This window comes from Pyrgilauda ruficollis, unplaced genomic scaffold, assembly GCF_017590135.1.
Source record: "Pyrgilauda ruficollis isolate IOZ18807 unplaced genomic scaffold, ASM1759013v1 scaffold59, whole genome shotgun sequence".
In the NCBI taxonomy this organism is placed as follows: Eukaryota; Metazoa; Chordata; class Aves; order Passeriformes; family Passeridae; genus Pyrgilauda; species Pyrgilauda ruficollis.
This window is the reverse complement of record NW_024527599.1, coordinates 837,032-850,870: the sequence shown is the minus strand read 5'-3', so window position 1 is coordinate 850,870 and position 13,839 is coordinate 837,032. Positions and strand designations below refer to the sequence as shown.

The window sequence follows — 13,839 nt, the reverse complement described above, 5'->3', positions numbered from 1 at the left end:
GGGGGTGGTGATGAGAATTAGAGCCAAAGGGAGAAGTCATAAAAATAAACCGCTGGGTCCCCCTCCTTCCTCCGCCCTCCCCCGCAGCCTCCGGGAGCAGGGGGCGGCCGGCTCCGACCCCCGGCCCCTCTCCGGCTGCACCGGCCGCTTTGTTTCCTGCTCCGGGCTGGAGGGATGCGGGCGGGGAGAGCCCTCCCGCAGCGCCCCAGGCGTGCGGGGGGATGCGGGGGTGGGATCCGGGGCTGCCACCGGGGGCTGCGGGTCCACCCGCCCCGACCGCAACTCGCGAAGTTTGTCAGCCCGAGCGGGGTGGGCGGCGGTTTTACCTGGAGCGCTTGGTGGTGGGGTCCCGCATGACCATACACTCCCTAATTTCTCCGAATTTGCTAAAATAGTCTCTAAGGCTGTCTGCGGAGAGAGAGCAGAGAGGGAGAGGAGGATCAGGGATGGGGGGGCGCGGGCAGGGCCCGGCGCGGCGGGACGCGGCCCACGCGGGGCGGGACACGCGTGGGGAGGGGGCGGCGGGCGGGGGTTACCTGGTGAGGTTTGCCAGCTGAGGCCGCCGATGAACATCTTGCTGGAGGGAGAGAGCAGAGCGGAGTTGAGCGCCGGTGCGGGATCGGCCATTTTGACGGGGCAGCTCCCGGCGGGGCGGAGGGGCGCGGAGCGGAGCGGCGCGGAGCGGGGCGGGCCCGCCTGACCGCCCCTCGCCGCCGCGCTCCGCGCCCCCGCCGCCCCGCCGACTTACCCGGGGTCGTGCTGCGCCTCTCCGGGGCTCCCCGAGGTAGCCTGGCTCCCGTCCGCCTCCATGGCCGCGCCGAGCGAGAGCCCCTTAGAGAACCCCCCCCGCCCGCCCAACCCGCCTGCCCCCCCCGGCCCGGCTCCGGCTCGGTTCGCTCCGCTTGCTTTGCCCCTTTTTCCCTTCCCCCCTCCTCCTCCTCCTCCTCCTCCTCCTCCCTCCGCTACCGGAGGATCTCACTGGAGAGGCGCTGGGGCAGCAGCCAGATCCGTCACACGTGGGATCGGCTTAGCTCAGCGCCGCGCCGGCGCTCCCTCCCCCCGCCGCCATCCTCCCCTCCCTCCATCCCGCCCCTCCCTCGCGGGGGCGGGGCCTCCGCCGGCGCGTGGCCCTCTGTGACGTCGCAGTGACGTCACCGCGCCCTCCCCGCGCAGCTCCCGCCTTCCCCCTCCGCGCGCGTCCGTCCCTCACGCGTGTCCGCGACACCCGGCACTGTCCGCGTGGGACTGTGCCCTCAGAACTGTCCCTTGGGACTGTCCGGGTGGGACTGTGCCCTCAGAACTGTCCCCTGGGACTGTCCGCGTGGGACTGTGCCCTCAGAACTGTCCCCTGGGACTGTCGGCATGGAACTGTGCCCTCAGAACTGTCCCCCCAACACTATCCCCTGGGACTGTGCCCTCACAACTGTCCCCTAGGACTGTCCGTGTGGGACTGTGCCCCCAGAACTGTCCCCCGAGACTGTCGGCATGGGACTGTGTCCTCAGAGCTGTCCCCTGGGACTGTCCGTGTGGGACTGTGCCCTCAGAACTGTCCCCTGGGACTGTCGGCATGGGACTGTGCCCTCAGAACTGTCCCCTGGGACTGTCGGCATGGGACTGTGTCCCCAGAACTGTCCCCCAACACTATCCCCTGGGACTGTGCCCCCGGACTGTCCCCCCGGCCCGTCACCCCCTGCCCGGGCCCCCGGCCCTCACGAGGGGTGGCCTTTGGCTGAAGCTGGCTGCTCCTGCCGGCCCCCCGCTCTGCTCCCCACCCCGCACAGCCCAGCCGGGCGTCAGGGGAGAATTCCGGGGGCTGGGTGTCCAGGAGAGGAAAATTAAATTTTAGGGACTCGGGAAGAATTCGGGCGTTACCGAGAGGCACCATCCCCTCACCGAGCCTGGGCATCGCACCCACGCTGCCCTCGGCACCGCCCGGGCCCTGCGGGCACCCCGGGTTTAAATTGCAGCTTTCTGGGGCTGCTCGGAGGAAGAGGCTGGGGCCCGAGCCCCATGTCCCTGTGTCACCGTGTCCTGGGGCTCCTCCATGCCCCAGTGCCCTTGCAGGGCTCTGTGTCCCTGTTCCCTGCTGTTCCCTCACCCCGGTGTTCCCATGTCCTGGTGTCCCCACATCCCAAGGCACCCCTCGGCCCCACAGGCACTGCCCAGGCAGGGCTTCCCCTCAGCTCCTGCGTTTCCCCCTCGGTGTTTGAGCAGTGCTTTGCGGGATGGGGCTGCCAGGTATTGGTGTCATTATCTAAGCAATCAGGTTCGCCTAAATTAAGGAGCATGGGCCGCCTGCCCAGTGGGACTGAGCCACGTTGCCCTACATTTTCAGAGATATCCGTGGATTTTGAGTTCTTCTACCTGTCCAACACCGAGTGCCTCCCAACCAAAGACCTCCCAGCTCAGCAGTTGAGCCTGCAAGAGCTGTTTTGGGGTTGCCAACTATTTCCAGCTCAGGGATTATAATATTTTCACTGGGGCTGGGGGCAGTATGTGGATGTACTTTCCAGCAGGGACTAATGAACAAGGTTGGAATGAGTGGATGTGTGCAGGGCTGGGAGGTCAGGCCCACTGGAGAAACACCCCTCTTCATGCTGTGATGCTGACCACTGTAAAACGGGATATAATTCCCTTTATTTGGTTTGTTTTGCCATGAAGTGCTGAACTCTGGCTCAGCAGTGGGGCAGGCTCTGCTCCTCCAGAGCGGGCAGGGAAAAGGGGCTGACCCGGCCCTGCCCCAGCAGGGTGAGCAGCACCAATGTGCAAAGGAAATGGATGGGGGGATTAAAGAACAGTCTTTTTCTCCCCCCTTTGAGCTTCCTTTAGATCTTAGCTATTTCTTGTAATAATCACCGGGAAATTACTAGTCAGGAGAGCAGTTCCTGGGGTTATATTACCCCTTTAATCTCTCTGGCAGTGGTGCAGAATTTTAAAGGGGTTCCAGAATGAACAGGCACAAGAGAGATTTTGCTGATGGACAGAAGGAACTTCAGTGCAGCTGCTTATGGCTCAGAAAGAAATTTTGATTGCTACATATTAAAAGGAAATCTCCAGTGCTATCCCTTCCATCAGCAAACGTTACAGGTCAAACAGCTTTGGGAAGACTTTATCAGTACGTTCTCTCTCCACCTCCCTCAGAGCTGAGGCTGGGTTCAGGGATGTGACCAGTTTCAATCTGTTCAGTCAGTTTTGCTCTTTCTGAGCGCTTTGCTGTCACAGCAGAAGCCAAACCCACGGCACCAGGGAAGCTCTGGGGACACGCTTGGCACCTGAAGCCCACAGGTGACAAACCAGGAGCCGCTGTCCTGCTCCTTTGGCTGCAGTCGACAGCACCCAGCCCCAAAGGTGCTGTTCCAGCCCCACTCCCAGATTTTCCTCCAGCCCACTGAGAGTTTGCAGGCTTGCCCTCTGCTCTCCTCCTCTCCAGCCTTTAATGTTCATGCTAAAAATCCAACGTCCCAGTGGAATTTGGGAAGTAGCTAATGAACGGCAAAGCTGACATCTGTAACTGCCGGCCAGGGGTAACATTCTCCCCAGCTGCACAATTAAAAGTTGAAGCATTTAGTCCAATAACAAGGAAAGTTACTGCTATTGATTCACACCAGCCCTCCATGGTGGCTCTGCAGGACACTCGAATTTGGGACAATCACATCTGTCCACATACTCACTGTAGCCCCTACTCTCATTAGCAGGTTTTAGCCTCACCAATTTCCTTTCAATTTTTACAACTCCCATTTCATATCAGAAACTGAGATGCAGAGTTTGTTAAGATGAGCATTTATAAGGCCAAAGTGACATGAGACCTCAAATCTCCTTGGAGATACATGGGCCCTGAGAGCCTGATTTCTGAAACAAGGAAATCTTGGGCTCCTAAACTAGTTGGGCATGGATTGGGAATGCTGTTCCAGGTAGGGAAGGTGGCAGGTCCCAGTTTCCCAGGCTGCAGCCGTGTTCCTTGGACATCCTGTCTTTGCTGTGCAGCGATGCCGAGGGGCTGCATCCACCTCACGCTGCCTGGAGAATGAGTTCATCTATCTGGGGCTGTAGAAATCTGCATTTATGTGTTGTATGCTCTATAAATTCAGTGTCATAATAAAAAGGATCTAAATCTTTACTGAATAATTCATTTTCACGCATAGGGAAGAAATAATGACCTATATTACATTCCATCTATCATTTAGCAGGTTGTGGAGATTGATCGGCGGTGGGTTTCGAGGTCCCCAGTGAGGAGCAGGGCCCTGCCTGCTGCCCAGCTGTGGCTTCACCTGACAAACATTATTTAGACAGAATTCCAGGGGGTGATATGCTGGGGAACTGCCAGGAAGTCAAAGATCATTTAAAATGCAGAATGTGTCATTGCAAACAATTGGTCTTCTTGGTGCATCTCTGCCTCGGGCGTTACCCACAGAGCCACACCAGGAGAGGGGCTGTGCCAGCCCTGCCTCGGAGCAGGCTCAGCACAGGGGATGGCAGAGATGTCTTTGGGGTCTGTGGTGGCAGACTGCTCAGGGCTGTCTAGGCACCATCCACAGAGCTGGGCAAAGACTTGCTGTGTGTCCCTGGGATGCACAACAGAGGGCAGGCTCTTAAGTGCACAGCCCTCAGCAGCTTTGGTTGAGATATTTGTAGGCAAAATTTCAGCAGAGTGCAGACTTAGTGCGTTGGATATTTTTGATTTAATTTTGGGCTGCCCATCCATTAACGTCACCTGTGTTTCCTCGTGGTGAGCTCTACACCTCCTCCCATGTTCCCTGCCCCTCTGTTTCCACCTGCTCCATCAGCTGAAAGGAAACCACCAAACCCACGAGTGCTGCCCAGCCCTGGGGCTCTCAGCAGCCCAGGGCCAGGCAGGAAAACAAACAAAAACCTCTGAGTCTGGCTGCGCAGGAGGGAGTGACTTAAAAACACAGCAGCCAGTCCCTAAACAGGAATAGGCTATCCCAGAACCAGTAATTTTAGGGAAGCAGTACTGGTTCACACCTGGTGCAAATGTGGCTCTATATTTTGGGTAGAAACTGGAGTTTTTCCCCGTCAAGTTCCAGATCTGCATCAAATTATTTCAGCATTTGCTAATGAAGACATTACACTGACCTTATTAAAAACATGATTTTCATCTTAACTGAGAAAACAGTGTTTTTTTCAACTGTTTCAAAAGAAGAATAAAACCCAAATATTATCAGGCCCATCTTTCATATGATAAGGGAGGAGGGGGAAGCTCTGCAAGGAAAGATTTCAAAGCCTGCTTTGTTTTCGTCAGCTTTGAAATCAACAGACAGCCCTGAGAATTCTGTTTTTCAGAACCACAGTGTTTAATTCTATTTACTACTTCCAGGCAATTCTATATATATACACAGCGAAAAACCCAAGCAGCTCACTTTAAACAAATCCTCCTGCTTTTTTCAGATGTGTCATTCCTCCTGCGGGTAGGATTGCAGGATACAGATCAATTAAGTTAAAGCCAAAAACAAAGCAGGGAGGAGAGGAAGGGGAAGAGCAGGGTTTGTGCTGCCCCTGGGCAGCTCTCCCTGCTGGATCTGTGGGGGTCACAGTCCTGTGGGCACCCTGGCTTCACCTGAAGGAGGGGGTTAGTGGGGAATCTGCCAAAGACTTCCCCAGCTCTGTTGTCTGATAGAGCAGCTGGAAATCCAGCCTCTCACTCCTGTGCTTGCACAAATCCAAGCACCCCGAGTTACCCCTCGTGTTGTCTGTCACCCTGGGGTGGACAGAGTTGTGCCAGAAATCCCATTTCCTTCCCTCTCCTGAAACCAGGCTGTCTACCTTATTTCTCCCCCTGATTAATTTTTACCAAAGGCCTTTAAGAGCCTCTGATAAACTGCTCCCAAAGTCCAAACTAATATTATTAACTATGAATCTTCTCCTATAAATAATTCCCAGAAGTAGATCAATGCTACCACTGAGTCAATGGATTCACTGGAATCATTTCTTCCTGTTACTCTTGGATTTTTTTCTCCCTGTCGCCACTAATCAATTATGATGATAAAACTACCCTGGAACACCCCCAAAATAAAGATAAACAGTGTGTATTATCAGAGGCTGGGGCTGTGTACGGTGTTGAAGATGCGTTACCTTCTCTGAGCCACATTTGTTTTCCTCTACAGACAGTTAAGGAGAAAAAAAGGGAGGCCCAGTAAATGAATGGTCTGGTGTAACACAGCATTAATTCCCTGACCTTCCGCACTGAGTGACTAAGAATCTCAATCTCAATTATTCCTTTCATGATGGAATCTAAAATAGACACAGCAAGTCCTCACATTCTTGCTCAAAAGCAGGAGAGGTGGAATGAGACGAGTCAGCCCGATCACACTGAAACCACATCCATTATCAGTTCCATGTCATTCAAAAAAATCGACTGCGGGAGAAAGCAAGAGCATCCAAGGAGAATTATTGCAAAACATGTGCTGGCAGGATCTGGATAAATACAGACACTCATTTATATATGCACATGCATTTAAAATTCACAAGTGTGGAGCTGAATCAGGGGTAGGAAAAACAAGTCACTCCCCAGAGGACACCATCGCTCTAAATTAACAACAGGCAGATCAGAATTGATGAAAACACCTGAGAGGTTGATAAGCAAAGCTCCCTCTCCGTAGATTGTGGGGATCCCTCACATTTTGAAGTTTAGGCATTCCTGCACCTTTGGCATGATGGAAATGGCAAACCTATAATTTCCTGTCTGACTTTAGAGTTAACTACTTTGTTTGCTCCTTTCCAGTTAATCAAATGATTCTTATTGCTGATACAGCAAATTCCATGACCATTAAGTTCACATCAAAGGACACACAACAAGAAAGTTTCCATGAGGCTTTAGACTCTCAGCACAGATCTTCAATGGGCACAAAATCCTCACAGTCACGTTACCATGTGTGTTGGCTAAAGATCACCCCTTCATCCATGGATCTTTGAAGGTATTTTCCTGCAGCTGGAAAACAAGGACAAAACAGACCCAGCTGTGGGACACTGTCCATGCAGGGGCTGCTGTCCAGCCATGCCTGGCCTCACTCTCTGCACACAGGGATGTCACCCTGGACTTACCTTTCATGCAATTCCCTGGCTTTCCATGTCATTCACTGATGTTCCAGCAGCAGATGTGGATGGAGCTCCTCAGTTTGCCTTTCCAGGGCCTGGCACAGCACGTGGCCAGGCTGCAGCGAGCCCGGGAGACAAGGAGTCACACACAGCCTCTGGCCACATCCTAAATTCCAGCATTGTACGTCAGGAAGAAATGTGCCTGGGAAATGTAGCTGTAACTACATTAAAGCACCATAATTCAATTCTAACCACATCATTACGGAGGTGCAGATCAGATAAGCAGGGAGAGCGAGGCAGCCGGGCTGTGCCGGCTGCGGGAGCCGCTTGGGCCGGGAGAGCATCGCGCTCCCTCCTCCGGGGATGTCCCGCACATCCAAACCACAAACCCGCCTCTCCAGGCCGCGTCCTGCACTCCCTCCCTCTGCCCGACCCAGTGTCACCCCTGCAGCCCAAGGGCAGACCCTGCATCCCTCCCTTGGGAGGGTGTTTTGATCCACATGGGTCCTTGCCTCGATCCAACCCCGTCCACTTTGCCAGGGCGGTGCTGGTGTGCAGGGGAAGCACGGCAGCCCCTGGCTGAGCTGCTGCCCTGGCACCCCTCCAGTCCCCAGCCTTCCCCGCACTGCCCAGGGACCTCCAGCCTCACCAGGGGATGAGGAGGAGCTGCTGGGGCCATGGCCCCCTCCCCTGCAGTCACCCACCCACGGCCATCCAACATCAGCCACGCTCAGGGCATCAGTGCCTTGGCCACAATCACACCTCACCACAACGCCTGGCCATGGACTAGAAACCATTCTTTGAGTTACTACCTCCTACCAGGGAAAGTGCTTTTTCCATATTTAAGAGATTCCTTAGGTTTAAGCACCCTCTCCCACTAGATTTAAAGCACTGATATACCGACTGTCAAGGCCCTGGATTCCTGGTCTGACTTTTGGGCAGCCATGAGATTAACTCTTCTGTTCCAAATCCTTTTAAGCAGAGGTTAATGCTGAACTTGTGCTTCTGCCTTTGCTGAATCAGGGCTTTGCCAACTTCCTGCTTTATTTATTTGGCTTTCTGTGATTGCTGAGCCGGGATGGCAAGGATCCTACCTTGAACCTCCCCTGGGACCTCTTGTGATGAAAAGCAAAGCCTGCAAACACGGTGGAGTCTCTGCTGCATTAGGAGAGGAGTTTCATGAAGATTCATGTCTTTCATATTGTTCTATGAAATTAAAGAGTAGAGGAAAATGACTTTCGAGGAAGTGAAGATGTACTGCAGCAATTTAGCTGTAAACATAATTAAGCAACTGGCCCTGACATACCCGTCTTTTCTTGGCCAAAATTCAGCTGGAGTTTCCATTGATGTCAAGATCAAGCTATGCAAATAATTAGCACAAGCTTTGTCAGGAGAGTAAGATCCAAAAGAGATTTTTGGTGACAAGGTCTGTAACAATGCTCCCCTCGCTCCTTCTGAGCTGGATCCAGATCTTTAGGTCCTTCATTTCCCTTCCAGGCTCATCCACCTGCTTAATGCTCACACTGAGAACTGCATGAAAACCTGTGTGAGCCCAGCTGACAGCCCAGCAGAAGTGGCTTCCAGACACAGAAGGAATAAAGGCTGGGATCCCACATGGAGCTCCGCGTCGTAATGAAGTCACTCTGCCACTTCAGACTTACCCAAATTACATTGATGGGTTAATTTTGCACTGAAGGCTCTCAGCTGGGTCAGGCATCACCTCCCTCCCCTCTGCCTCGATGCCAGCTTGGGCACCACGTGTTGTCCTGGAGGTGGCACCCAGCCAGGTCAGACTGGCACCGGTGCCCGTGTGGGACTGTCACAGCCCTGAGGTGACATCCCTGCTCCACCTGGAGCCTTTGTGCTCCCGTGGGATGAGGGAGCTGTGCACAGCCTGGGGATGGGGCGAGCAGGACCAAACATTTAACTGCCTGAAAAGAGAACTGGGCACTCAACACTTGTTTGTCATAGCTTGCTTACAAACAGGCACAATTACAAATGTGCAATTTCTAAGTGTAAATACGCTTACAGACTGGTAATAGTGAAGCAAAAGCAAACTGCTCTTAAGCTGAGCTGAGAGTCCTGGGCTTTGGCAGTGATATTTGGAGCTTTCCCGAGTCCCTGGGTGTGGAGTGGTTTTCTAAAATTGCCGGGTTTTTAGTTTTTGTTTAAAGCAAATCTATAGTCTTTGAAGCTCCAAGGAAAGAACTTGAAAAATGCGACCTTTAGAGCTTTGATACTGGGTGACAAATAAAAAGAATCTAAAGGACAATCCCCTTAAAAATATACACGGCTATCATTTAGCTAGCAGAGAAAGGAAACAAGGATGTGTTTCGCTTCGAGGCCAGGATTGACGGCAGCCTCTTACATTATCCTTAAAATATTGGTGGGATAACACAGCACCAGCAAACGCCTCCTGCATGCACCATTGCTTGCCCAATTTTGCAGGAGCAGGTGCTGGGCTGGGGCTGTCTGGGCTGAGGCAGCAGCCGTGCCCAGCCCACGGTCCAGCAGCACTCCCGGAGGTGACTTTTGCCTCGCTGGCACTTGGGAGCACTTCAGCTTCACCTTTCCAAATGAAACTCTCTGCATCACTGGGGAACCATGCCCGGAGGCCCTCAGGAGCCCAGCAGCTATTCTTCCTGCTATTTCATACTAGGGTGCTCTTCCAAGGGAAGGAAAACCTTGGGGAAACTGAAAAAACACTTATCTGAAGCGGGCAGAGGCTCCTGATGTGTTCTCCCTGGCTGAGGCCGCTTTGGACTGGTGCAGCTCTAAAGCTCTGAGGCTCTCGTGAGGTATGAGTGTGATGCACCATCAGAGCAGCACAGCTCCAGCGAGGATGGAGTGTGTGACATTGCTTACCCTGCACGTCACTCCTTGCAGTCATTCCCCCTCCCCTCTGCTCACCTCCTTGTGTGGCTGCAGTGCACCACAGACGGGACTCTGCTGCTCTGAATCAGCTCAGGGACAGCGTTTTGCTCTTCTGTACCAACAACAACAACAAAATAAAATTCAAACCAACACAAACTTAGCTGAGAAAGTAATAAGAAGGCAAACTCAATTACTGTTTCATCTGGCATTATTGTTGCTTTGCTGCTCTTTGTCAGGGACTTCTTCCAAGCAAAATTGGAGAGATTATCTTGTCTAGATGTTATGAAGTAGCTAATCCCTTCCGCAAGTGGAGGAGAGCCAAACGTTTCTGTTGGGCAAGTGGAAGTGTAAATATGGTGACAAAGTGCTGCCACTGCTCCCTGGCTCCAGGGGATGCCTTTTCCCAGGGCTTTGATCACTGCACATCTGTACAAGGCATCAGGATTTCCCCAAGATCTCCCAGATTTCCTCTTTCCTGTCCCAAAAGCTGCCTGGAGCAGGTGTATTTGACACACCATCTCCTCTACTGCTGTGGGAAGCAAGAGGGAAAAGGTATTTTTAGAAGAGAGAGAGGCCACTGTTTAATGTCACAGTGCTGGTGAGCCTCACACCATCCCTCATGCCAGCCTCATCCTGCCCCCAGCTTTCCCGGGGTCACCTCTGGGCTGAGCAGCTGTGGCAGCCCAAGGTGTGACCCCGGAGCTGCACTGCCTGCCCCAGGGACCCCGCTCTGCGTCCTGCTCCCTGCACAGCTCCTCCAGCAGAGCTCAGGATGAGGATGCTCCTGCCTTCCTCCAGCCACCCTGCAGCAGGGCCTGGAGCAGGGACCGCAGAAAGCAACAGCAGAGGAGAAATTACCCACCTGTCATGTGTTCACTGGATTTTATATGGCACACAGAGAACTCGCCAGGGCCATTATCTCAGAAAGGACAGTCTTGTTTTCACATACAAAGGGCTGTTTCCTGGTCACCTCAAGGTAAGCAGGGTGAGGCTGCCTCCAACAGAAATTCTCAAAGGTCCAATCTTTACTCACACTGTACATTAACAGAGCAACTCGTTCATGGGAACAGCCCTGACACAACCAACACCTCTGGGCTCTGTGTGAGGTCTCTGTCACAGCCCTGGGAACGTGAAAATCATCAGCCCTCCTGGAGCAGCACCTCTGGGATGAATCCTGGTGTCCACAACAGAAACACAACACAATACCCCACCTGCCCATGGCCCCTCACCCTCCAAAATCCAGCAGCTCAGGTAAGGGACATCAGCAGAGCTGGAAACGCGGAGCAGCCCCAGCCCGTGTGGGTGTGTCTGTGTACATCCAGCCAGGGCCATATTTAATGATAATTGCCTCTTTTCAGCAGCGAGCAGTGTGCCTGGTACAACCCAAAATGATTTTGCTATTTTGACGTTGGGAAATCTGCAAGTCAAAGGTGAGGGAACGGCTGCGCAGAGCAGCCAATATTAAAAATCACAATCTGGCAGCGGCGGCGCGGGCTGGCAGAGCTGGATTGCCAATCATTTTTATACCTCGGCGCTTTAAATAGCAATAATGTGTTGAATGTGAAATTGCCTGTGCTGATGGGGGCTGCTGCACGTTATTAAAATCCAGGCATTGGGACACACGTTACACATTTGTGATTCTTTAGAGACGTTGTTGGGGGAAAAATACAAACTCTGGGAGGAATGTGAGGGAGGGGGGGGCCCAGGAGGTAAAGGGTGAGGGAGAGGCAGACAACCAGGTCTCTGGAAGATCACCAGGCAAAAGGCAACAGGGAGAACACTTCAGCTCTTCTGGATATGCCCAGGAAGCAGCCAATTATTTCAGAGTCGTTGGAGCGTTAAGTGATGCAGATTATTCCCTCTAACACTCATTCCCTATGCAATTCCCACTCCATTTGCTCTGATTTGGCCCATTCCAGATCCCCATTTGGCCCCACACCTGAGCCCTGTGTTGGAGCCAGGCTGCTGCTGTGCCTTGCTGTGCACCTCTCCTTGTACAGGGGCAAAAGGCCAGGGAAGGTGCCCTGGCCTTGTCCCCAGGGGTCAGGAATTGCTGCTGGTGACAGCTCTGCCTGGGTGAGGATACAGAGCTGAGTCCTTACCTAACCTGCTGCTTCCCATCTCCATGGGAGCATTTCTCCTCCCCAATCAGGGAGTCATTATCCACTCCAACTGCCACATCCCTCCTTTTGGATGACTAGAACCCTTAATCCATGATTTCACAGCCCTACTTAGGTACAAGCACCCACATGCAATGCAGATCTGTATAAAACCCAGCTCTGCATAAACACAGCCCTGAAAGAGGAAGAGCTGTGCTGCAAACATGGTGCTATTTCCATCCATCTATGAAGTTATTGTGTGATTCCTTACCTCCACCAGCTCCCTACCTGCTCCCCACTCCTCTGTCACACCTTCCAGGTGCCAAACTTCTGCAAAACCTTTCAGGAATAGGATATTTTAGCTCAGATGTACACAGAGCATGGATTGAAGGTGACTAAAATAACAAAAATCCATGTGCCTTTAATATTTTCAGGATTAATTTTGCTGCAGCCTCATGGAGTGCCCTGTTCCAGGCTGGGGTCCTGCCATGCAGGCAGGTGAGACAGAAGAGAAAGGTGGAGAATTGGGATGCATACTTTTCAGACAGAGAGCAAAGCAGAGATTTAAGGTCCTGTCATATCCCAGAGTTTTATTAGTCATTTTGCAGCAGCTATAGGACTGATTTTTTAATTAATATTTTTAAGAGAATAGGTATACGAGTAAAGTCCTCATAATAAAAGGTGCCAGAACAGAATAAAACCTGAAGTATCTCTGTTCATCACTCTCATGGACCCCACGCTCTTTCAACAAGGTCACACAAAATCAGCAGCTGAGCCTGTATTTCTGCAGTCTGCTCACTGCCCCAGCCCAGCTCCTCTCCTCACACACTCCAACTTTGCTCAGTTTGTCATTAGCAACCAGCAGTGACATCCCCTTGAGTGGCAACATCTCATCCATCCATCCATCCCTCCATCCATCCCTCCCACCTCACCTGCGCACGTCGCTGCTCAGGAGGAGCTGCAGCACTGATGGGCCTCAGACCCAGACAGCCAAAGGGTACAACACAATCAAAATAAAAAGCCTGAGAAAATGGAGTTTAAAATGTGAAACGAGGAAAGCGAGGGCCCCGGCAGGAGCCGGGATGTGCTGTGCTCAGAGGGAAGGCAGCCCGGCAGCGGGGGGCAAGGCGAGATATTGATTTGATAAGCAGATGAGCTGAAATTCCAAATGCACTGGAGATGCTGATAGGAAAAAAAAGAGGAAGATGGAGAGACAGGGGAACGCAAGAGGAACAGCTGCGTACACTGAGATGTCATGGAAAATAGAAGGTCATTGGGATCCATGAAATTCTCCAAAGAAACAGGGAAGTGGAGATTGCAGGGAGACAGCAGATGTTTCTGTGCCAAGACAATGATGGAACCGTAATTACAGCGAGATGGAGCGTCCTGCACAGCCCCAGCAACACGGAAACAAAACAAACCCCAACCAGACACGTTTGATTGGCAAGTGGAAAAGGCTACAAAAAAAGTAATAAGCATTTAGCCCTTCCATTACAGAGGAGTCAGGCAAGGGGAAGAACGAGGGCACCTCTTCACTGCAGAGCCAGAACGCTGCCCGAGACAAACACCCCTGGATTTGTATGGGTCTCATACATGGGAGAGCTGGGGGCTCACCAGTGCTTTCCCCCCCATTTTCAATAATGGGGTGTTCAGCAGATGCAGGGGCAAGTACTTCCTCCCCATTCCTGGGCAAACCCACCCTGGGGGTCCTGCCCTGTTCAAGGGCAAAACCCGGGCAAACAGAGCCTGACACAGGCACCTCTGGGGCTTGTGCCACCTCACCTGCCACTGGCAAGTGTCAGGGACCAGAGGA

The 13,839-nt window shown here is 52.8% G+C and overlaps 1 protein-coding gene across 18 annotated transcripts in view; it reads right to left on the bottom strand.

The window, feature by feature from the left end:
- The window catches only part of MSI2 (musashi RNA binding protein 2), a 199,038-nt gene extending 197,976 nt beyond the window's left edge, over positions 1–1,062 (bottom strand). For 8 of the 18 annotated variants that reach the window (XM_041482496.1, XM_041482499.1, XM_041482504.1 and 5 more), the window contains exons 1-3: positions 749–1,060; positions 537–577; positions 327–408 (exon numbers count right to left, since the gene is read on the bottom strand). In XM_041482496.1, coding sequence (XP_041338430.1) covers positions 327–408; positions 537–577; positions 749–810 — 185 coding nt within the window. In that variant the 5' untranslated portion in view covers positions 811–1,060. Of the gene's footprint in view, positions 1–326; positions 409–536; positions 578–748 lie in introns of all 18 variants that reach the window. The other 10 variants (XR_005956373.1, XM_041482502.1, XM_041482500.1 and 7 more) reach the window with 3 other exon arrangements.
- Positions 1,063–13,839: the final 12,777 nt, after the last annotated feature.